Genomic DNA, 25835 nt, shown 5'->3' with positions numbered 1-25835 from the left:
ATTTTCCTCTTTTTTTGATCAGTCTAGCTAAAGGTTTAACAATTTTATTACATGTTCATTATGTAACTGATTTTATTAACATTAGACTTTTTGATTTGTCAGATTTTGATTCATTGATTTTTCCTTTTATTTTTTCTCTTACTTCTACTTAATTTGGATGTAATTTACTCTTCTTTTTCTAGCTTCCTAACATGACAGCTTAGGTAAAGTGATTTCACCGAAAAAAGTGATTTCACACCTTTCTTCTCATCTATAAAATTCATTCAAAGTCCTGCTTGACCTAAATATCACATCTTGGTATATTGATATCTTGACCCCTGGGTCAGAAATTTGGGAAGTGCTTGGCCGGGCACTTCTGGATGAGGTCTTTTATGCAGTTAAATGGTGGCAGAAGCTAACACAGTGGAGTGCTGAAGCTGCCCCTCCCTCACTCTCTCTGTAGTCCAAGAGCCTCATCGTGCGGTTTCCCCACAGTAGTTGAGAACTGCTCATAGCATCATGACTTCAAGAAATTCATTCTGTTTACATAATGGCTCAGGACTCCAAAGGCAAGTGTCCCAAGAATACAAGGTGGAAGCCATACCACTTAACCTTAATGACCTAGCCTTGGATGTCACATAGTGTTACCTCAGCTGTAGTTACAAGCCAGACAAGATTCAACAGATGGGAGTATAGACTTAATTTTTGATGACAGAAAGAGTGGAAAAGTCACATTTTGAGAAGAAAATGTCAGATGGGATATTGTAACTGGGTTTGGAAAATACAACCTGTTACATCAATTTTTTTTAACATCTTTATTGGAGTACAATTGCTTTACATTGTTGTGTTAGTTGCTGCTGTATAACAAAGTGAATCAGCTACACATATACATATATACTCATATCCCCTCCCTCTTGAGTCTCCCTGCAACCCTCCTTTTTCCTCTAGGTGGTCACAAAGCACCAAACTGATCTCCCTGTGCTATGTGGCTGCTTCCCACTACCTATTTTACATTTGGTAGTGTATATATGTCAATGCCACTCTCTCACTTCGTCCCAGCTTACCCTTCCCCCTCCCCACATCCTCAAGTCCATTCTCAACATCTGTGTCTTTATTCCTGTCCTGTCCCTAAGTTTGCCAGAACAATTTTTTTTTTTAGATTCCATATGTTATATGTGTTAACATACAGTATTTGTTTTTCTCTTTCTGACTTACTTCACTCTGTATGACAGGCTCTAGGTCCATCCACCTCACTACAAATAACTCAACTTTGTTTCTTTTTATGGCTGAGTAATATTCCATTGTATACATGTGCCACATCTTCTTTATCCATTCATCTGTCAATAGACACTTAGGTTGCTTCCATGTCCTGGCTATTGTAAATAGTGCTATAATGAACATTGTAGCACATGTCACTTTTTGAATTAGAGTTTTCTCTGGATATATGCCCAGTAGTGGGATTGCTGTGTTATATGGTAGTTCTATTTTTAGTTTTTTAAGGAACCTCCATACTGTTCTCCATAGTGGCTGTATCAATTTACATTCCCACCAACAGTGCAGGAGGGTTCCCTTTCTCCACACGCTCTCCAGCATTTACTGTTTGTAGATATTTTGATGATGGCCATTCTGACTAGTGTGAGGTGATACCACATGATAGTTTTGATTTGCATTTCTCTGTTGATTAGTGATGTTGAGCATCCTTTCATATATTTGTTGGCAATCTGTATATCTTCGGAGAAATGTCTATTTAGGTCTTCTGCCCATTTTTGGATTGGGTTGTTTGTTTTTTGATATGGATATACATGATCTGCTTGTATATTTTGGAGTTTAATCCTTTGTCAGTTGCTTTGTTTGCAAATATTTTCTCCCATTCTGAGGGTTGTCTTTTGGTGTTGTTTATGGTTTCCTTTGCTGTGCCAAACCTTTTAAGTTTCATTAGGTGCCACTTGTTTTTTTTTGTTTTGTTTTTATTTCCATTTCTCTAGGAGGTGGGTCAAAAAGTATCTTGCTGTGATTTATGTCATAGAGTGTTCTGCCTAAGTTTTCCTCTAAGAGTTTGATGGTGTCTAGCCTTACATTTAGGTCTTTAATCCATATTGAGTTTATTTTTTGTGTATGGTGTTAAGGAGTGTTCTAATTTCATTCTTTTACATGTAGCTGTCCAGTTTTCCCAGCACCAATTATTGAAGAGGCTGTCTTTTCTCCACTGCATATTCTTGCCTCCTTTATCACAGATAAAATAAACATATGTGTGTGTGTTTATCTCTGGGTTTTCTATCCTGTTCCATTGATCTATATTTCTGTATTTCTGCCAGTACCGTACTGTCTTAATTACAGTAGCTTTGTAGTATAGTCTGAAGTCAGGGAGCCAGATTCCTCCAGCTCTGTTTTTCTTTCTCAAGAATGATTTGGCTATTCGGGGTCTTTTGTGTTTCCATACAAATTGTTAAATTTCTTGTTCTAGTTCTGTGAAAAATTCCATTGGTAATTTGATAGGGATTGCATTAAACCTGTAGGTTGCTTTGAGTAGTATAGTCATTTTCACAGTGTTGCTTCTTCCAATCCAAGAATATGGTATATCTCTCCATCTGTTTGTATCATCTTTAATTTCTGTCACCATTGTCTTATAGTTTTCTGCATACTGGTCTTTGGTCTCCTTAGGTAGGTTTATTCCTAGGTATTTTATTCTTTTTGTTGCAATGGTAAATGGGAGTGTTTCCTTAATTTCTGTTTCCGATCTTTTGTTGTTAGTGTATAGGAATGCAAGAGATTTCTGTGCGTTAATTTTTTATCCTGCTACTTTACCAAATTCATTGATTAGCTCTAGTAGTTTTCTGGTAGCATCTTTAGGATTCTCTATGTACAGTATCATGTCATCTGCAAACAGTGACAGTTTTACTTCTTCTTTTCTGATTTGGATTTCTATTAATTATTTTTCTTCTCTTACTGTTCTGGCTAAAACCTCTGAAACTATGTTGAATAATAGCGGCGAGAGTGGGTAACCTTGTCTTTTTCCTGATCTTAGAGGAAATGGTTTCAGTTTTTTACTGTTGAGAACGATGTTGGCTGTGGGTGTGTCATATATGTCCTTTATTATGTTGAGGTAGGTTCTCTCTATGCCTACTTTCTGGAGAGTTTTTATCATAAATCGGTGTTGAATTTTGTTGAAAGCTTTTTCTGCATCTATTGAGATTATCATATGGTTTTTATCCTTCAGTTTGTTAATATGGTGTATGACATTGATTGATTTGCATATATTGAAGAACCCTGCATTCCTGGAATAAACCCCACTTGATCATGGTGTATGATCCTTTTAATGCTCTGTTGTATTTTGTTTGCTAGTATTTTGTTGAGGATTTTTGCATCTATGTTCATCAGTGATCTTGTCCTGAAGTTTTCTTTTTTGGTAACATCTTTGTCTGGTTTTGGTATCAGTGGCCTCAAAGAATGAGTTTGGGTGTGTTCCTCCCTCTGCTATATTTTGGAAGAGTTTGAGAAGGATAGGTGTTGGCTCTTCTCTAAATGTTTGATAGAACTCGCCTGTGAAGCCATCTGGTCCCGAGCTTTTGTTTGTTGGAAGATTTTTAATCACAGTTTCATTTTCAGTGCTTGTGATTGGTCTGTTTATATTTTCCATTTCTTCCTGGTTCAGTCTCAGAAGGTTGTGCATTTCTAAGAATTTGTCCGTTTCCTCCAGGTTGTCCATTTTATTGGCATATTTACTTGTAGTAATCTCTTATGATCTTTGGTATTTCTGCAGTGTCAGTTGTTACTTCTTTTTCATTTCTAATTCTGTTGATTTGAGTCTTCTCCCTTTTTTTCTTGATGGGCCTGTCTGATTGTTTATCAATTTTGTTTATATTCTCAAAGAACCAGCTTTTAGTTTTATTGATCTTTACTGTTGTTTCCTTCATTTCTTTTTCATTTATTTTTTATCTGATCTTTATGATTTCTTTTTTTTTTTTTTTTTTTTTTTATTAGTTTCTGCTTTATAACAAAGTGAATCAGTCATACATATACATCTGTTCCCACATCCCCTCCCTCATGCATCTCCCTCCCTCCCACCCTCCCCATCCCACCCCTCCAGGCGGTCACAAAGCACCGAGCTGATCTCCCTGTGCTCTGCGGCTGCTTCCCACTATCTATCTACCTTACGTTTGGTAGTGTATATATGTCCATGCCTCTCTTTCCCTTTGTCACAGCTTACCCTTCCCCTTCCCCATATCCTCAAGTCCATTCTCAAGTAGGTCTGTGTCTTTATTCCCGTTTTACCCCTAGGTTCTTCATGACATTTTTTTTTTTTTAAATTCCATATATATGTGTTAGCATACGGTATTTGTCTTTCTCTTTCTGACTTACTTCACTCTGTATGACAGACTCTAGGTCTATCCACCTCATTACAAATAGCTCAGTTTCGTTCCTTTTTATGGCTGAGTAATATTCCATTGTATATATGTGCCACATCTTCTTTATCCATTCATCCGATGATGGACACTTAGGTTGTTTCCAGCTCCGGGCTATTGTGAATAGAGCTGCAATGAACATTTTGGTACATGTCTCTTTTTGAATTATGGTTTTCTCAGGGTATATGCCTAGTAGTGGGATTGCTGGGTCATATGGTAGTTCTATTTTTAGTTTTTTAAGGAACCTCCATACTGTTCTCCATAGTGGCTGTACCAATTCACATTCCCACCAGCAGTGCAAGAGTGTTCCCTTTTCTCCACACCCTCTCCAGCATTTATTGTTTCTAGATTTCTTGATGATGGCCATTCTGACTGGTGTGAGATGATATCTCATTGTAGTTTTGATTTGCATTTCTCTAATGATTAATGATGTTGAGCATTCTTTCATGTGTTTGTTGGCAGTCTGTATATCTTCTTTGGAGAAATGCCTATTTAAGTCTTCTGCCCATTTTTGGATTGGGTTGTTTGTTTTTTTGCTATTGAGCTGCATGAGCTGTTTATAAATTTTGGAGATTAATCCTTTGTCAGTTGCTTCATTTGCAAATACTTTCTCCCATTCTGAGGGTTGTCTTTTGGTCTTGTTTATGGTTTCCTTTGCTGTGCAAAAGCTTTGAAGTTTCATTAGGTCCCATTTGTTTATCTTTGTTTTTATTTCCATTTCTCTAGGAGGTGGGTCCAAAAGGATCTTGCTGTGATTTATGTCATAGAGTGTTCTACCTATGTTTTCCTCTAAGAGTTTGATGGTGTCTGGCCTTACATTTAGGTCTTTAATCCATTTTGAGCTTATTTTTGTGTATGGTGTTAGGGAATGATCTAATCTCATACTTTTACATGTCCCTGTCCAGTTTTCCCAGCACCACTTATTGAAGAGGCTGTCCTTTCTCCACTGTACATTCCTGCCTCCTTTATCAAAGATAAGTTGGCCATATGTGCGTGGGTTTATCTCTGGGCTTTCTATCCTGATCCACTGATCTATCTTTCTGTTTTTATGCCAGTACCACACTGTCTTAATTACTGTAGCTTTGTAGTATAGTCTGAAGTCAGGCAGCCTGATTCCTCCAGCTCCGTTTTTCGTTCTCAAGATTGCTTTGGCTATTCGGGGTCTTTTGTTCTTCCAAACAAATTTTGAAATTTTTTGTTCTACTTCTGTGAAAAATGCCAGTGGTAGTTTGATAGGGATTGCATTGAATCTGTAGATTGCTTTGGGTAGTAGAGTCATTTTCACAATATTGATTCTTCCAATCCAGGAGCATGGTATATCTCTCCATCTATTTATATCATCTTTAATTTCTTTCATCAGTGTCTTATAATTTTCTGCATACAGGTCTTTTGTCTCCTTAGGTAGGTTTATTCCTAGATATTTTATTCTTTTTGTTGCAATGGTAAATGGGAGTGTTTTCTTGATTTCATTTTCAGATTTTTCATCATTAGTGTACAGGAATGCCAGAGATTTCTGTGCATTAATTTTGTATCCTGCTACTTTACCAAATTCATTGATTAGCTCTAGTAGTTTTTCGGTAGCATCTTTAGGATTCTCTATGTATAGTATCATGTCATCTGCAAACAGTGACAGCTTTACTTCTTCTTTTCCAATTTGGATTCCTTTTATTTCCTTTTCTTCTCTGATTGCTGTGGCTAAAACTTCCAAAACTATGTTGAATAAGAGTGGTGAGAGTGGGCAGCCTTGTCTTGTTCCTGATCTTAGTGGAAATGGTTTCAGTTTTTCACCATTGAGGACAATGTTGGCTGTGGGTTTGTCATATATGGCCTTTATTATGTTGAGGAAAGTTCCCTCTATGCCTACTTTCTGCAGGGTTTTTATCATAAATGGGTGTTGAATTTTGTCGAAAGCTTTCTCTGCATCTATTGAGATGATCATATGGTTTTTCTCCTTCAACTTGTTAATATGGTGTATCACATTGATTGATTTGCGTATATTGAAGAATCCTTGCATTCCTGGAATAAACCCCACTTGATCATGGTGTATGATCCTTTTAATGTGCTGTTGGATTCTGTTTGCTAGTATTTTGTTGAGGATTTTTGCATCTATGTTCATCAGTGATATTGGCCTGTAGTTTTCTTTCTTTGTGACATCCTTGCCTGGTTTTGGTATCAAGGTGATGGTGGCCTCGTAGAATGAGTTTGGGAGTGTTCCTTCCTCTGATATTGTTTGGAAGAGTTTGAGAAGGATGGGTGTTAGCTCTTCTCTAAATGTTTGATAGAATTCGCCTGTGAAGCCATCTGGTCCTGGGCTTTTGTTTGATGGAAGATTTTTAATCACAGTTTCAATTTCAGTGCTTGTGATTGGTCTATTCATATTTTCTATTTCTTCCTGAGTCAGTCTTGGTAGGTTGTGCATTTCTAAGAATTTGTCCATTTCTTCCAGGTTGTCCATTTTATTGGCATAGAGTTGCTTATAGTAATCTCTCATGATCTTTTGTATTTCTGCAGTGTCAGTTGTTACTTCTCCTTTTTCATTTCTAATTCTACTGATTTGAGTCTTCTCCCTTCTTTTCTTGATGAGTCTGGCTAATGGTTTGTCAATTTTGTTTATCTTCTCAAAGAACCAGCTTTTAGTTTGGTTGATCTTTGCTATCGTTTCCTTCATTTCTTTTTCATTTATTTCTGATCTGATCTTTATGATTTCTTTCCTTCTGCTAACTTTGGGGGTTTTTTGTTCTTCTTTCTCTAATTGCTTTAGGTGCAGGGTCAGGTTGTTTACTCGAAATGTTTCCTGTTTCTTAAGGTGGGATTGTATTGCTATAAACTTCCCCCTTAGAACTGCTTTTGCTGCGTCCCATAGGTTTTGGGTCGTCGTGTCTCCATTGTCATTTGTTTCTAAGTATTTCTTAATTTCCTCTTTGATTTCTTCAGTGATCACTTCATTATTGAGCAGTGTATTGTTTAGCCTCCATGTGTTTGTATTTTTTACAGATCTTTTCCTGTAATTGATGTCTAGTCTCATAGCATTGTGGTCGGAAAAGATACTTGATACAATTTCAATTTTCTTAAATTTACCAAGGCTTGATTTGTGACCCAAGATATGATCTATCCTGGAGAATGTTCCATGAGCACTTGAGAAAAATGTGTATTCTGTTGTTTTTGGGTGGAATGTCCTATAAATATCAATTAAGTCCATCTTGTTTAATGTATCATTTAAAGCTTGTGTTTCCTTATTTATTTTCATTTTGGATGATCTGTCCATTGGTGAAAGTGGGGTGTTAAAGTCCCCTACTATGATTGTGTTACTGTCGATTTCCCCTTTTATGGCTGTTAGTATTTGCCTTATGTATTGAGGTGCTCCTATGTTGGGTGCATAAATATTTACAATTGTTATATCTTCTTCTTGGATCGATCCCTTTATCGTTATGTAGTGTCCTTCTTTGTCTCTTCTAATAGTCTTTATTTTAAAGTCTATTTTGTCTGATATAAGAATTGCTACTCCAGCTTTCTTTTGATTTCCATTTGCATGGAATATCTTTTTCCATCCCCTTACTTTCAATCTGTATGTGTCTCTAGGTCTGAAGTGGGTCTCTTGTAGACAGCATATATATGGGTCTTGTTTTTGTATCCATTCAGCCACTCTGTGTCTTTTGGTGGGAACATTTAGTCCATTTACATTTAAGGTAATTATTGATATGTATGTTCCTATTCCCATTTCCTTAATGGCTTTGGGTTCGTTATTGTAGGTATAGTCCTTCTGTTGTGTTTCTTGCCTAGAGAAGTTCCTTTAGCATTTGTTGTAAAGCTGGTTTGGTGGTGCTGAACTCTCTCAGCTTTTGCTTGTCTGTAAAGGTTTTAATTTCTCCATCAAATCTGAATGAGATCCTTGCTGGGTAGAGTAATCTTGGTTGCAGGTTTCTCTCCTTCATCACTTTAATTATGTCCTGCCACTCCCTTCTGGCTTGTAGAGTTTCTGCTGAGAGATCAGCTGTTAACCTGATGGGGATTCCCTTGTGTGTTATTTGTTGTTTTTCCCTTGCTGCTTTTAATATGATTTCTTTGTGTTTAATTTTTGACAGTTTGATTAATATGTGTCTTGGCGTATTTCTTCTTGGATTTATTCTGTATGGGACTCTCTGTGCCTCCTGGACTTGATTAACTATTTCCTTTCCCATATTAGGGAAGTTTTCAACTATAATCTCTTCAAATATTTTCTCAGTCCCTTTCTTTTTCTCTTCTTCTTCTGGAACCCCTATAATTCGAATGTTGGTGCGTTTAATGTTGTCCCAGAGGTCTCTGAGACTGTCCTCTGTTCTTTTCATTCTTTTTTCTTTATTTTTCTCTGCATCAGTTATTTCCACTATTTTATCTTCCACTTCACTTATCCGTTCTTCTGCCTCAGTTATTCTGCTATTGATCCCATCTAGAGTATTTTTCATTTCATTTATTGTGTTTTTAATCGATGCTTGATTCATCTTTAGTTCTTCTAGGTCCTTGTTAACTGTTTCTTGCATATTGTCTATTCTATTTCCAAGATTTTGGATCTGGGAAATAGAATCTTGGATCAGCTTTACTATCATTATTCTGAATTCTTTTTCAGGTAGACTGCCTATTACCTCTTCATTTGTTAGGTCTGGTAGGTTTTTATCTTGCTCCTTCACCTGCTGTGTGTTTTTCTGCTTTCTCATTTTGCTTATGTTACTGTGTTTGGGGTCTCCTTTTTGCAGGCTGCAGATTCGTAGTTCCCGTTGTTTTTGGTGTCTGTCCCCCGTGGCTAAGGTTGTTTCAGTAGGTTGTGTAGGCTTCCTGGTGGGGGGGACTAATGCCTGTGTTCTGGTGGTTGAAGCTCGATCTTGTCTTTCTGGTGGACAGGTCCACGTCTGGTGGTGTGTTTTGGGGTGCCTGTGGCCTTATTATGTTTTTAGGTATCCTCTCTGCTAATGGGTGGGGTTGTGTTCCTGCCTTGCTAGTTGCTTGGCATAGGGTGACCAGCACTGTAGCTTGCTGGTCGTTGACTGAAGCTGGGTGCTGGTGTTGAGATGGAGATCCCTGGGAGATTTTCGCTGCTTGATATTATGTGGAGCTGGGAGGTCTCTTGTGGACCCGTGTCCTGAAGTTGGCTCTCCCACTTCAGAGGCACAGCACTAACTCCTGGCTGCAGCACCAAGAGCCTTTCATCCATCCGGCTCAGAATAACAGTGAGAAAAAGTAGAAAGAAATAATTAGTAGAAGAAAGAAAGAGAGATTGAAAGAAAGGAAGAAGGGAAGTAAGGAAGGAAGGAAGGAAGAAAGAAAGAAAGGAGGGAGGGAGGAAGGATGGAAAGAAAGGAAAGAAAGGAGGGAGGGAGGGAGGAATGAAAGCAAAAGGAAGAGTGAATGGAAGAAGAGAGGGAGGGAGGGAGGAAGGAAAGAAAGAAAGAAAGACAGGAGGGAGGGAGGGAGGGAGGAAGGAAAGAAAAAGAAAGTGGAAAGAAGAAGGGTGGGAGGGAGGGAGGGATGGAGGAAAGAAAAAGAAAGAAGGAAAGGAGGAGCGGAGGGAGGGAGGGAGGAAGGGAAGGGAGGAAAAAAAGAAAGAGCAGGTAAAGTAAAATAGAATAAAGTATGAAATATAGTAGCGTTATTAAAATTAAAAAGTAATTATTGAAAAAAAACACGGACCGAAAGAACCCTGGGACATATGGTGGAAGCAAAGCTATACAGAGAGAATCTTACACAGAAGATTACACATACACATTCACAAAAAGAGAGCAGGGGGAAAAATCAAAAATCTTGCTCTCCAAGTCCACCTCCTCGATTTGGGATAATTCGTTGTAAAAAGAGGAAAAGGGCGAAAAGTCTGAAATCTTGCTAAGTCCACCTCCTTAATTTGAGATAATTCGTTGTAAAAAGAGGAAAAAAAAGGGGGGGAAAGTCTTAAATCTTGTCCTCAAGGTCCACTTCCTCAATTTGGGATGATTCGCTGTCCATTCATGCACTCCACAGACGCAGGGCACATCAAATGGACCGTGGAGCTTTAATCCGCTGCCTCGGAGGCTGCACAGAGAGATTTCCCTGTCTCTGCTCTCACAGCTTCCGGGTCTCAGCCTTGGACCTGGCCCCGCCTCTGCGCGTAGGTCGCCGGAGGGCGTCCGTTCTTCGCTCAGACAGGACGGGTTTAAAGGAGCCGCTGATTCGGGGGCTCTGGCTCACTCAGGCAGAGGGGAGGGAGGGGAATGCCCTCTCCTCGCGCACCAGGCAACAAAAGGGAAAAAAGTCTCTTGCCTCTCCGGTAGCTCCAGACCCTTTCCCCGGACTCCCTCCGGGCTAGCACTAACCCCTTCAGGGTCTCTTCCTGCCGCCAGCCCCAGACCTCTCCCTGCGCTCCGACTGAAAGCCGATACCCGAGCCTCAGCTCCCAGCCCCGCCCGCTCTGGCGGCCGAGCAGACAAGTCTCTCGGGCTGGTGTGTGCCTGAGGGCACCGATCCTCTGTGCCAAAATCTCTCTGCTTTGCCCTCCACACCCTTGTTGCTGTGCTCTCCTCCGCTACTCCGAAGCTTTCCCCCTCCGCCACCTGCAGTCTCCGCCCTCGAAGGGGCTTGTAGTGTGTAGAAACCTTCCCTCCTTCACGGCTCCCTCCCACTGGTGCAGGTCCCGTCCATATCCTATTGTCTCTGTTTATTCTTTTTTTCTTTTGACCTACCCAGGTATGTGGGGAGTTTCTTGCCTTTTGGGGGGTCTGAGGTCTTCTGTCAGCGTTCAGTAGGTGTCCTGTTGGAGTTGTTCCACGTGTAGATGAATTTCTGATGTATCTGTGGGGAGGAAGGTGATCTCCGCGTCTTACTCTTCCGCCATCTTCCTCCGGCTCGTATGATTTCTTTCCTTCTGTTAACTTGCAGGGTTTTTTTGTTATTCTTTCCCTAATTGCTTTAGGGGTAAGGTTAGGTTTTTTTTTTTTTTTTTTTTTTTTTTTGAGATTTTTCTTGTTTCTTGAGTTAGGATTGTAGCGCTCTAACCTTCCCTCTTAGAACTGCTTTTGCTGCATCCCATAGGTTACGGGCTGTCATGTTTTCATTGTCATTTGTTTCTAGGTATTTTTTGATTTCTTCTTCAATTTCTTCAGTGATCTCTTTGTTATTTAGTAGTGTATTGTTTAGCCTCCATGTGTTTGTATTTTTTACGGTTTTTTTCCCTGTAATTGATATCTAGTGTTATAGCATTGTGGTCGGAAAAGATACTTGTTACAATTTCAATTTTCTTAAATTTACTAAAGCTTGTTTTGTGACCCAAGATATGGTCTATCCTGGAGAATGTTCCGTGAGAAGTTGATAAGAAAGTGTATCCTGTTGTTTTTGGATGGAATGTCCTATAAATATCAATTAAGTCCATCTTGTTTAATGTGTCATTTAAAGCTTGTGTTTCCTTATTTAGTTTCATTTTGGATGATCTGTTCATTGGTGAAAGTGGGCTGTTCAAGTCCCCTCCCATGGTTGTTTTACTGTTGATTTCCTGTTATGGCTGTTAGCCTTTGCGTTATATATTGTGGTGCTCCTATGTTGGATGCATAAATATTTACAACTGTTATATCTTCTTCTTGGATTGATTCCTTGATCATTATGTAGTGTCCTTCTTTGTCTCTTCTAGTAGTCTTTTTTTTTTAAGTCTATTTTGTCTGATATGAGAATTGCTACTCCAGGTTTCTTTTGATTTCCTTTTGCATGGAATATGTTTTCCATCTCCTAACTTTCAGTCTGTATGTGTCCCTAGGGCTGAAATGGGCCTCTTATAGACAGCATATATATGTGTCTTGTTTTTTTATCCATTCAGCCAGTCTGTCTTTTGGTTGAAGCTTTTCATCCATTTACATTTAAGGTAATTATTGATATGTATGTTCCTATTACCATTTTCTTAATTGTTTTGGGTTTGTTATTGTAGGTCTTTTCCTTCTCTTGTGTTTCCTGTCTAGAGAAGTTCCTTCAGCATATGTTGTAAAGCTGGTTTGGTAGTGCTGAATTCTCTTAGTTTGCTTGTCTGTAATGATTTTAATTTCTCCATTGCATCTGAAAGAGATCCTCACTTGGTAATCTTGGTTGTAGTTTTTTCCTTTTCATCACTTTAAATATATCCTGCCACTCCCTTCTGGGTTGCAGAATTTCTGTTGAAAGATCAGCTGTTAACTTTATGGGGATTCCCTTGTATGTTATTTGTTATTTTTCCCTTACTGCTTTTAATATTTTTTCTTTGTATTTAATTTTTGATAGTTTGATTAATATGTGTCGTGGCGTGTTTGTCCTTGGTTTTATCCTGTATGGGACTCTCTGTGCTTCCTGGACTTGATTGACTATTTCCTTTCCCATGTTAGGAAAGTTTTCAAGTATAATCACTTCAAGTATTTTCTAAAACCCATTCTTTTTCTCTTCTTCTTTGACTCCCATTATTGGAATGTTAGTGCATTCAGTGTTGTCCCAGAGGTCTCTGATATTGTCCTCAATTCTTTTCATTCTTTTTTCTTTATTCTGCTCTGTGGTAGTTATTTCCCCTATTTTATCTTCCAGGTCATTTATCCATTCTTCTGCCTCAGTTATTCTGCTCTTGATTCCTTCTAGAGATTTTTAAATTTCATTTATTGTGTTGTTCATCATTGTTTGTTTTCTCTTTAGATCTTCTAGGTCCTTATTAAACATTTCTTATATTTTTCCATTCTATTTCCAAAAGATTTTGGATCATCTTTACTGTCATTACTCTGAATTCTTTTTCTTTTTCTTCATTCATGTAGTTCTGTCAGTTCACTTATAATGTATTATAGGCATTTGCTTATGTGTATTCCTCTGCTACTCAACTGTATGCTCTTTGAAGGCAGGGTACATGTAAATCTTTGACTCTTTGTAAGTGTCAATGAATGTTTGTTAAATTAATGAAATTTTACCACATTCCCTTCTGCTATGAATTCCTGAAGTTGGTCTCATCTATTATTCTGTATTGCTTAGATTAAATTCTTAGAAAAATAATTAATAAACCCAATCTTGTCACCACATTTACGTAGCATTGCTATTCAAACTCTGGTTTTTAATTTTCTGTAAATTTTTTGGAACATATCCCATTTTTTCTATGTACTAACCTAAGTAAATGATAACAAAAGGCTTTCTTCATTTAATTCAATTCAAATTTAGTGAATTATGACTGTAAAGTGAGTGTAAGCTTTTTGAAAACTAGTTATATCCTAAGCTTGGCAAAATATGGCATTGGTTCAGAAAAGAAAAGCTTTAAAAGGTGAATAGACTCCTAAGACTTAGTGAATGTTAAATAGCACATAAAACATTGTCTGATGCATTAGATATCAGTGAATCATAATTATGGGAGCTAAATTTTCCCTCAGGTACTTATGGGCAGAAAAGACAATTTTAAATGCATTTAGTTTTCCTGTACTCACAAAATTTAAATAAAATTTCAAAAAGTTATTTTCCCCCGATGTCCTCTAATTAGGGCTGCCTGCCCTTTGTGTAAGATATTGAGGGCAGCCAGATTATTAGGAGAAATTAATACTCTAAATAGCTGCAACTAGTAGCTATAAGTGTTAAATTCCATTAGATCATCTGACTTTTTGGGAAACTGATATTGATGGACCAAACTCTAAATATATAAGGTTTTTAGACCTTTACCCTCCATAAATATCTTGAAAATATTATACACTTTGCCAAAATGAAATGTTGACTTAAACACAGTAAAACAAACACACACACACACACACACGAGAACATCTGTGTGTATGTATGACAAATATGGAAGGCTTTGAGACGAATGATCTGTACCTTGAACCAGAGTCATCCACCAACACCTGACACTTCCAGCTGATCGGTTTCCCAGGAATACATTCCATAAACCCTGTTTCTTTAATAAATCATCAGATAAGGAGTCTGATTACTATTTTAGATATGAAAGTTTAGAAATACTTATTTTTCACGTCAATATGATTGAATAATAATAATCTACTTAATTTGAAATGCACACGCCTAAACTAATCATTTTTATATCCTGATAATAACAATTGGAATTTGTAATAATTTTAATTGTTATCCATTATATATGAAATTTTACCTATTCTTTCTCATGTTTGCATAGAAAAAGTTACTGTCTGTTCTTTTAGAATTATAGAAATTTTATAGTTCCTATGCAAAATGTCTCTCTTCTTGGAAAGTATCTTGGTTAACTATATTGTTTGGATAAAATATATATATATATTATATTATAATTTCTTTTTATTATTTTTGCTTACCTAAAATCAAGCACATTTCATTTGAATTATTTTCAGAATAACTAAAAGCTGTTGAAATATTCATATTTTCCTTTGAATGTATTGTGTCATAATTACAGTCCTCTGGAGTAATAAAATTATTAAAAACTGGAAAGGAAGGATTACTATATTTTAATGAAATGAATTGTCAAAGACATAACCTCCCCAGTTGGGTCTATATTCCGTTTAGATTGATGGAGTAATAAATCCATGCTTCTCAACATTTTGAGGGAGACATTTACTTAGTGTAAAATTTGATCTGTACTTTAACTTGCTGTCTCTACAACTTGAGAGTAACATTTACAATAGCATAAAGGTCCTGAAAGCATATTATGGTGTCTATGGTATTTTTATGGTGGTTGCTGTTTACTGGTGTTCTCATAAGTTGTATTCAGAAGGAAACAGTCCATGTTCATTTCCCTGCCTCACTTTTCTCCTTCCAACATCATTGCCAACAGCAAATTAAGATGATGTAAAGGTTTTGACTGTCTTTTCTTTCTTTAATATGTCTTTTATTTTGCACATCTTACTGGGTAGGACATTCTTGAATGAGAGATCTGTCCTATGTCCTCTTCCATCCAGAACTAAAATTTTTTTCAACAAATACTTTGTTTTAAGCAATTGAAATTCTTAGACATAGCCATTTTTGATTTTTTAAAAAATAATTATATAAGCAAAAAATAATGTATAAATATCATTCATATGATATCATTCAATGATATTCAATTATAATATTTATCATTTATAAATATTATATCATATAATTTATATATATTTTGGAGGCAGTTGGAGGGGCTGGGCAAGTAAACATAGCTATTCATGTAGAATTATTACAGCTTCTGTCCCTAGAAAGATAGAGAAGCAGAATGGCATTAATTGCAATAGTTGAAGAACTTAAAACTCAGAATCCCTCTAACATGGTTTCCATTTTTATAAGATGGTAGAATCCTCACTTAGAAGCCCGATCCTTTGGTAGTGAATGTCCTCACATCTTTCCAGGGTCAGTCTCCTCAGTCTAGATCAGAGAGAAGGCACCTAAAATATGGTTGTTTGTTGATCAGCCAATATTTTATTTTATTGTGTTAAAAATATTTTAAGATGTAGAATAGTGTGTGTAAACAATAAAGTCATAGTCTTTCAGAAGAGTAAGAAAAAATGGTTTGAATAAAAGCTAAAATATTTATTTGAAAATGTAAAGATTTATGCCAGAAGGCATCAAGTTTAATATCAAAAGTTATTGCAACAAGTATAATAATGAGTTTATCTCTAACAGTCAAGAAGGGAAATAATGTTAAAGCTCATTAGGAGATATTTTGAAGTTAGATCAGTAAGAATCCTATGATTTCATGCGTTAACATTGGGAATGCAGAAGAGTGGTGTTGTGAACATTTTCTTCTTTTAAACTGTAAAAAAAAAAAAAGATTAACCTAAAGGCAAAATAGCAGATTGAGTGAATATTTAAGTCCCTATTAATCTTATAACTACATAGTTAGTTAGTGCACTGTTAGGTTTGTTTGTTAATTTCTTAGATGTAAGAAAAATTATAAATTTGTGTGTTTCATTGACCAGATCAATCAACAAATACTTACTGAATGCCAACCATGAACCTGACATTTTTCTAGGACCTAGATATACAATAGTGAATAAAACAGATAAAATATTTGCTCTCATGGAGCTTATATTCACCTGGGGAAACAAAGACAAGGATCAAATAAAGATACAGAGGTAGATAGATATATACATAGATACATAGATGATAGATATTCAAACTGCTATGACAGAAGGTAAATAAAGGTGTAGGTAATAAACTGAAGTAGGAAATGTCTGGGGAAGAATGTAATTCTTTTTTTACAGGGTGGCTAGAGACCACCTCTTTGGTGAAATGACATACATGAGGTAGGAAGACGCAAGGTTATATACAGGGATTGTGCTTATGCTAAAGGAATAGCAAATACAAAGACTTCAAGCAGGTATGTGCTTGGTGTTTTCAAGAAACAGCAGGGAAATCAGTGTGGCTGTAGAGGAAGAGGGATAGGAAGTATGGTCAAAGAGGTGCCAAAGACCACATGAAACTTACAGTCACTTAGTGACGCACTCATATTCAAGTATAATACCTGTAAGTTTTTCCATAGTGTTCTCAGAGCACCAACACTGCAAGCACGTCTCCTTTTATGCTGTACTTATTGTATATAAATTGTTTTGTTTTTTTTACAAATTCCTGTATTGTGTTACAATGAATGAACATATTATAATGGTTACTATGATCTATTGGAAGGCAGGTTTAATACTTCATTTGCATTATAATGCCAGAATCTATTACATTAATTTTTGTTAGATGGTCAATATACATAATTTCTCAGTGAATGAATGAATAATTCAAATCCCTTTTTACACTGAGCGGTAGCATAACATGGTCAAGAGCACAGACCAGAGAGTAGACTGCCGAGTTTGAATGCTGGCTCTTTAGAGCTATATTTCTTTAGTTACCATGGGGATTACAATTAACATTATAAACCCTAAATTTATAACAATCTAGTTTTTACTGATAGCAAATTTAGCTTCAATACCATACAAAGTTCTACTTCTATGGAGTTCTCCACTTCCCCTTACGTTAGTGGCACACATTATAATTGTATATATTGTGTGCCCAATAATAGATGTAACTATTTTTTGCATTTGCCTTTTAAATCACATAGCAAATAAGAAGTGGAGTTATAAACCCAAAACTCAATAACTACTACAGTATTCTTACCTATAAACTAGTTTAGATCAGGTTATTGTAATACTCATTTCTAAGTTGATGCCTGGACATAACTGATTATTAAGAGCAATATCCAATTAAAAGTTTGAAAGGAATATGACATTTTAAAATTGCAATTTGTTATTATAATTGATATCATTTAAATGCAAGCAGTAGCAATGTTGTCCATGGTATTGTTAAATCACTATAAAATTTAAAATTTTGAATAAAAATTTTATAAATATTTATAACTGAAATAAAACAGAATTTTGTAATGGAAACATAAACTAGTCATAGAATTTTTGTCGTGAGGAAATCAATTTAAAACCCATCTATATCAATTCATTTTTCGGAAACTTTAAAGTGAATATTCCTATATTCTCTCGTGTACGTAATTTTACACAAAAATATTCATTAACAAAATCTAAAGGAAGGTTTTCATCACCTTTTGAGTTCTAGACCAAACAACATTTTAGCTATCCATATTTATCATAAATTTACATTTTGTAGTGAGTCTTGTAATGAGTACAGCATATCTGAAATAGGTTTGAAATGTTTATTTGTAATAAAGTAGAACACTATTAAATCACAGTATAGGTAAAATAATCTTTATTCAAGACTGAAGTATCTATTTGTAATACAGCCAAATTAAAAAGAAGTTCAGCACAGAAGTTAAGTTTAAAAATACTATAGCCAGTTATAATAATCATGCAAATTAGGATTTTTCAAAGGATTTTACCTTAAAAATTGCAAGTACCATAGGGACCTTAATGAAGAAGCCAAGAACTGAATTTTATTCCTTCTTGGAACAGATTTTTTCTTCTAATTAGTCTGCTATATCAGAGCTGTTTCTCCTGATGGATTAAGAATAGACAAAAAGCCTCTGCATCATTTTCCCCTTTGAAAGTTTGTCTTTCACCAAAGTCTTTCTCCAAATATTGTTTTAAATTATACCCGTCTAATTTCAAATTAAAGGAAAAAAACTTGAGAACATTTTTATTTTTTTGCATCTCCAGTTACTATAACTTTTCCAATCTGGTATCTAATTCAAAGTTGATAGTCTAATTCAGATAACTCCCGTCTACCTTGTTTTAAACCCAAAGCTCCATGTTTGAAATATTTTTTCCCAACTTTAAATCTTTGTATTTATGAAGTAAATCCATGTGACTATAACTTCCTTTTAGAGATTCTTATCAGCAAGAGATAGCCAGCAAAAACAAAATGAGTTCATATACGTCCTGCCAATAACAAAAGATATGGAAGGTTTTCTTAAGTCAGTACAAACAAATCTGGATTACTTGGATATGTCTTTTGAGGCTTGTAGAATTAGGCCCACGTTATGCTTTAAAAGAACTCCTACGAGTTTAGTTAACCAAATAGAAACTATTAGTATAAATTACTAAAGATATAAAATGTAACACTATTAAATTAGATAGCATTTATTGAGTATGAAATATATGCTAGGTAATTTGGATGCTGTATCCCATCACTCAGCTGAGAAAAGTAAGCAGAGTATACTTAAATTGTCCAATGATACACAGTTCGTAAATAGCAATTTTGATATTTGAAACCTGCTAACAAACTCTCACTTGAGAGCCTATACTCCAAGCTATACTGCTTCCAATGGCTAGAAAACCAGGGCACATGTACAAGCAAACTGATATCATTTGTTTTTATTTTTATTTTTTTATGTTTTCGTTTTAATTTTGATTTATTTACTTTTTAATTAATTTATTTATTTTTGGCTGTGTTGGGGCTTCGTTGCTGCGCACGGGCTTTCTCTAGTTGTGGCGAGCTGGGGCTTCTCATTGCGGTGGCTGCTCTTGTTGCGGAGCACGGGCTCTAGGTGCGTGGGCTTTAGTAGTTGTGGTGCACAGGCTTAGTTGCTCCACAGCATGTGGGATCTTCCTGGGCCAGGGCTTGAACCCATGTCCCCTGCATTGGCAGGCAGATTCTTAATCATTGCGCCACCAGGGAAGTCCCAAACTGATATCATTTAAAATTTAAATAAGAAAAATTGCCAAAGCAAGCCAAATATCTCATTCTTCATGTCTCCAAACAGCTTATTTTTAAAATTACAACCTGTAGAGAAGTTGGCAGATTAGCAAAATTAACACCTATATAACACATCAACTAGATTCATCAGGTATTAACAGTATTGCCACATTTGCTTTCTGCTATCCCTGAGCAATATTTTTCTCTGAATCATTTGAAAGTAATCACAGACATTACGAAACACAATTCCAAAATATTTCAGCATACATATTCTAAAAGCTAGGATATTCTTCCACATAAATGGGAATTTTGTTATCACACCCAAGAACTTTAACTTTTTTTTTTTCTTCCTGCGGTACGCGGGCCTCTCACTGCTGCGGCCCCTCCCGCCGCAGAGCACAGGCTCCGGACGCGCAGGCCCAGCGGCCATGGCCCAGGGGCCCAGCCGCTCCGCGGCATGTGGGATCTTCCCTGACCGGGGCACGAACCCGCGTCCCTGCATCGGCAGGTGGACTCTCAACCACTGCGCCACCAGGGAAGCCCTAGAACTTTAACTTTGATACAACATCAGAAAAAATTCTGAAACTTGTAAATAGGCAAAAGAGATTTCTGAGTTTCCTTTGGTACTCAATAGTACTAAATGGTAAATTTGGTAAATTTTCTATCAACTAGTCTATTTTAACACTTAGGGTTTATAAAATAGCAGAAGTTAACTTGTCGATTTTGTTTGCACAGATGAATAATTTCTATCTATTTTCAAAAAGATAACCCTGACAGCTATAGTATATTGTCCTAGTTTTATATCTAACCCAGCACTATTATTTTACTAGTCCCTTATTAATTTGCCTATAGAAACCTTGTTCCTGATATAATCTTTGGTCTAACTTTAACATTTTACTGACTCATTAATTGATAGGCTAAATAAAATCTTTGACTTTATATTTGTGAATCATGCTTTTAACTTTTTGAAAGTTACACTTTAACAACAGCCTTATCTAATATACAGTTCTTATTCAAATTTCCCATAGTGTTTCAGTAGTATTCCTTATTGTTCTTTGTTTATTTATCTTGATCCAGGATTTAATCAAGAATCCTACATTGTAATCGTTTTGCATGTCTTAGTTTCGTTTAATGTGGAAGAATAGTCTTTCCATTTCATCCTGTTGCTTTTGTTTCTCATAATATTAACTTTTTAAAAAAAAGAATGCAGCCTAATTGTGTTATAGAATGTTCCACCATTTGGATTTGTCTTTTAGTCATGATTAAATTAAGGTTAAGCAACTTTGGCAAGATTACTACAGGTGATGTTGTGTACATCTTATTATATCAGATTCACTTAATGATAGTTTGTCTCTTTTTTGAAAATGCTAAGTTTGATCACATGGTGATTAAGTTGATTTCTGTTGGGATTTCTCTATTGTAATGTTACATTTCACTGCACATATTTATCAAGCTATCTTTGAGGTGTTACTCTGAGACTATGTAAAGATCACATTCTCCAAAAGCATTTTAGTCATTGATTTCGCATGTTCTGATGATTCTTTCTTGGGCTAATATTACACTGGTATTTGCAAAACTAAATCTTTAATATTAAAATGTCAGTGTTTATGAGCAATAGAATGGTTAAAGGAGCTCAGGATTGGAGTCAGATATACATACAAATGTGCATGTATATCTAAGTGCATGTATATCCAAATTTCAAAAAATGATTAACACTTGGGTCTTCCCTGGCGGCGCAGTGGTTGAGAGTCCGCCTGCCGATGCAGGGGACATGGGTTCGTGCCCCAGTCCGGAAGGATCCCATATGCCGCGGAGCAGCTGGGCCCGTGAGCCATGGCCGCTGAGCCTGCGCGTCCGGAGCTTGTGCTCCGCAACGGGAAGGGCCACAACAGTGAGAGGCCCGCCCGCGTACCACACACACACACACGCACAAAAAGGTAAACACTTGAGTATAAAACTATTTTTAAAGATATAAAACAAGTAAACAAGTATCACACCTTACTTACTTTATAAACTGGTGTCAAAGAAGTTACTCAGGTTAACAATGCAGGGGTTAAGCCATTAATACTATTCTAAAACTCAATATATCAATTAAGAGAGCAATCAGGGATCAGGAATTCATAGTGAAACAGTATGAGCCTACTTTTCAGCACGTGCTAAATTTGGAAAAATAATATCTACTTCACAAGGTTGTATTGAGGATTAATTGTGATGCTACATGTAAAGCACAGATCATATTTCCTAGAATGTGATAATGATTTTTAAATGTTAGCTATTTTTACTGCATGACATTGTCCTTCCCATCATGTGATTTAGAATTTTTAATGTTTAAAAATTACTGTATAAAACAAAGGAATAGTGGGAATAAAATCTAGGCTGCTTTAAGATTTTTCCTCTCTACATATGCAATTTCATTTGATGGACTTGCTTTCTCCTGTATGTTCTGTTTCTTGCCTTAAATCCTTTGTTCATTGTTTTAAAATGGCCCACATAAAATCCTTGGAAAATGTGACTTTCATTCTTAAAGACATTCATTTAGAGAGGATGTGGCAATAGCAACATTATTCTGTACATATGGTAATACATTCTGTGATGTCATAAATGTATTAGTTATAAACAGTAAGTTCCTAATTGGAAGTCTGCAGTAGAAAGAAAGGAATATACAAAAGAGTAATAATTCCAGGATCATGTATGGCAAATTAATTAAATGAAAACTATTAAAATATTTTATCTGTTTGTAAAAAGTGACATTTCTTTCCAAGGATAGAAAAGTAATGTTTGAAAATCAGGAATGGAAGTTTACTTCGGTGTATTAGAAATGTAAGTGCACTTGCATGTGTGTGTGTGTGTGTGTGTGTGCACGTGCATGTGTGTATCTGTGTTGGGAGAAAGCTGTGCAACATCCTTATGCAGGGCACTGTTTTTAAAGCTTTTTATACTTTGAATTGTTCCTATATGGAGTATGACTGCCTGGGAAGGTGTCAACCATAGTGTTTGCTTCTGTTTATATTTTGAGTTAAAATTGAAGAAGTCATGGAGCTAGTTTAGAAACTTTCAAAATTCCTCATAGACAAAAAGGCTTGCCTTTAAAATAACCCATCCAGCCTAATCTTTACACCACTTACAGCACAACTACAAAGATTGCTCATCAGGAAAGGATAAAAGGAATGTGGTGATGTTTCTTTGTAAATGATCTGGCTCTTACTTTATTTGCCTCTTACTTTGAACCATTTCTGTATCAAAGTCATGTTTAGTAATGAAAGAGCTTTGGGGGGATTTCTGACTGACAGGTACCATTACAAATAAATTGCCTCAGAATGTAAAAATGTGACCCTTCAGGTGGTTCAACCACATTGTTTGCAAACTGTGACTAAGTATTGAATTCCACCTTTTTTGCTAAGCACACACCATGGAACAATACAGTTCCACTCTTTAGTGCTTTGGCACTGATTGTGTAGGTCATGATTAGAGATTCAGCTGGGGATGACTAGAGAAGAATACAGCCATGCAATTGGCTGTAACCAATCTTGACCCTGCTTGATCCTCACTCCTTAAAAACCTGTGACTTCCTGTAGCCTCTTACATGATCCATGTATGTGGTTAGCACTGCCTCCCGACTGACCTTTTCATCAGTAGGCTTTCTAGCTACTTTGCTTTGTAGCCTCACGAAGGCATTAATTTTGAGCTATCTTAAATAGCATCTAGGAGTTCAAAGTTTGCCGAGCACAATAAGAAAATTCACAATGGGTTTCTTAGGAAAGAAGGTGAAAAATGTTGTAGAAATCATGTATTTTAAATAAGTGCACATTGGAACTAAGGAAGAATTACAAGAGAATGGAATAATGGGGAGAGAGATACAGGTGTCTATTTTATAGACTCCAGTATGTTACCAGGATTCAACTTCCCAACTTTTTTTTTTTTTTTTTTTTTTTTTACCATTAAATTTTTTTTTTTATTAGTTTCTGCTTTATAACAAAGTGAATCAGTCATACATATACATCTGTTCCCCCATCCCCTCCCTCATGCATCTCCCTCCCTCCCACCCTCCCCATCCCACCCCTCCAGGCGGTCACAAAGCACCGAGCTGATCTCCCTGTGCTCTGCGGCTGCTTCCCACTATCTATCTACCTTACGTTTGGTAGTGTATATATGTCCATGCCTCTCTTTCCCTTTGTCACAGCTTACCCTTCCCCTTCCCCATATCCTCAAGTCCATTCTCAAGTAGGTCTGTGTCTTTATTCCCGTTTTACCCCTAGGTTCTTCATGACATTTTTTTTTTTTAATTCCATATATATGTGTTAGCATACGGTATTTGTCTTTCTCTTTCTGACTTACTTCACTCTGTATGACAGACTCTAGGTCTATCCACCTCATTACAAATAGCTCAGTTTCGTTTCTTTTTATGGCTGAGTAATATTCCATTGTATATATGTGCCACATCTTCTTTATCCATTCATCCGATGATGGACACTTAGGTTGTTTCCAGCTCCGGGCTATTGTGAATAGAGCTGCAATGAACATTTTGGTACATGTCTCTTTTTGAATTATGGTTTTCTCAGGGTATATACCTAGTAGTGGGATTGCTGGGTCATATGGTAGTTCTATTTTTAGTTTTTTAAGGAACCTCCATACTGTTCTCCATAGTGGCTGTACCAATTCACATTCCCACCAGCAGTGCAAGAGTGTTCCCTTTTCTCCACACCCTCTCCAGCATTTATTGTTTCTAGATTTCTTGATGATGGCCATTCTGACTGGTGTGAGATGATATCTCATTGTAGTTTTGATTTGCATTTCTCTAATGATTAATGATGTTGAGCATTCTTTCATGTGTTTGTTGGCAGTCTGTATATCTTCTTTGGAGAAATGCCTATTTAAGTCTTCTGCCCATTTTTGGATTGGGTTGTTTGTTTTTTTGCTATTGAGCTGCATGAGCTGTTTATAAATTTTGGAGATTAATCCTTTGTCAGTTGCTTCATTTGCAAATATTTTCTCCCATTCTGAGGGTTGTCTTTTGGTCTTGTTTATGGTTTCCTTTGCTGTGCAAAAGCTTTGAAGTTTCATTAGGTCCCATTTGTTTATCTTTGTTTTTAATTCCATTTCTCTAGGAGGTGGGTCCAAAAGGATCTTGCTGTGATTTATGTCATAGAGTGTTCTACCTATGTTTTCCTCTAAGAGTTTGATAGTTTCTGGCCTTACATTTAGGTCTTTAATCCATTTTGAGCTTATTTTTGTGTATGGTGTTAGGGAATGATCTAATCTCATACTTTTACATGTCCCTGTCCAGTTATCCCAGCACCACTTATTGAAGAGGCTGTCCTTTCTCCACTGTACATTCCTGCCTCCTTTATCAAAGATAAGTTGGCCATATGTGCGTGGGTTTATCTCTGGGCTTTCTATCCTGATCCACTGATCTATCTTTCTGTTTTTATGCCAGTACCACACTGTCTTAATTACTGTAGCTTTGTAGTATAGTCTGAAGTCAGGCAGCCTGATTCCTCCAGCTCCGTTTTTCGTTCTCAAGATTGCTTTGGCTATTCGGGGTCTTTTGTTTTTCCAAACAAATTTTGAAATTTTTTGTTCTAGTTCTGTGAAAAATGCCAGTGGTAGTTTGATAGGGATTGCATTGAATCTGTAGATTGCTTTGGATAGTAGAGTCATTTTCACAATATTGATTCTTCCAATCCAGGAGCATGGTATATCTCTCCATCTATTTATATCATCTTTAATTTCTTTCATCAGTGTCTTATAATTTTCTGCATACAGGTCTTTTGTCTCCTTAGGTAGGTTTATTCCTAGATATTTTATTCTTTTTGTTGCAATGGTAAATGGGAGTGTTTTCTTGATTTCATTTTCAGATTTTTCATCATTAGTGTACAGGAATGCCAGAGATTTCTGTGCATTAATTTTGTATCCTGTTACTTTACCAAATTCATTGATTAGCTCTAGTAGTTTTTCGGTAGCATCTTTAGGATTCTCTATGTATAGTATCATGTCATCTGCAAACAGTGACAGCTTTACTTCTTCTTTTCCAATTTGGATTCCTTTTATTTCCTTTTCTTCTCTGATTGCTGTGGCTAAAACTTCCAAAACTATGTTGAATAAGAGTGGTGAGAGTGGGCAGCCTTGTCTTGTTCCTGATCTTAGTGGAAATGGTTTCAGTTTTTCACCATTGAGGACAATGTTGGCTGTGGGTTTGTCATATATGGCCTTTATTATGTTGAGGAAAGTTCCCTCTATGCCTACTTTCTGCAGGGTTTTTATCATAAATGGGTGTTGAATTTTGTCGAAAGCTTTCTCTGCATCTATTGAGATGATCATATGGTTTTTCTCCTTCAACTTGTTAATATGGTGTATCACATTGATTGATTTGCGTATATTGAAGAATCCTTGCATTCCTGGAATAAACCCCACTTGATCATGGTGTATGATCCTTTTAATGTGCTGTTG

At 36.4% G+C, this 25835-nt stretch overlaps 1 protein-coding gene across 1 annotated transcript in view; it reads left to right on the top strand.

Moving 5' to 3' along the window:
• SEMA3A (semaphorin 3A) overlaps positions 1-25835 on the top strand; it is a gene marked incomplete at its 3' end in the record, with an annotated part of 509152 nt that overhangs the window by 58529 nt on the left and 424788 nt on the right. Inside the window, exon 2 of the mRNA XM_079710965.1 lies at positions 17747-17780. Coding sequence (XP_079567091.1) covers positions 17747-17780 — 34 coding nt within the window. The remainder of the gene's footprint in view (positions 1-17746; positions 17781-25835) is intronic.

The sequence above is a fragment of the Hyperoodon ampullatus genome (genome assembly GCF_949752795.1).
Source record: "Hyperoodon ampullatus genome assembly, chromosome: 9".
NCBI lineage: Eukaryota > Metazoa > Chordata > Mammalia > Artiodactyla > Ziphiidae > Hyperoodon > Hyperoodon ampullatus.
This window is presented reverse-complemented; position numbering and strand designations above follow the sequence as displayed.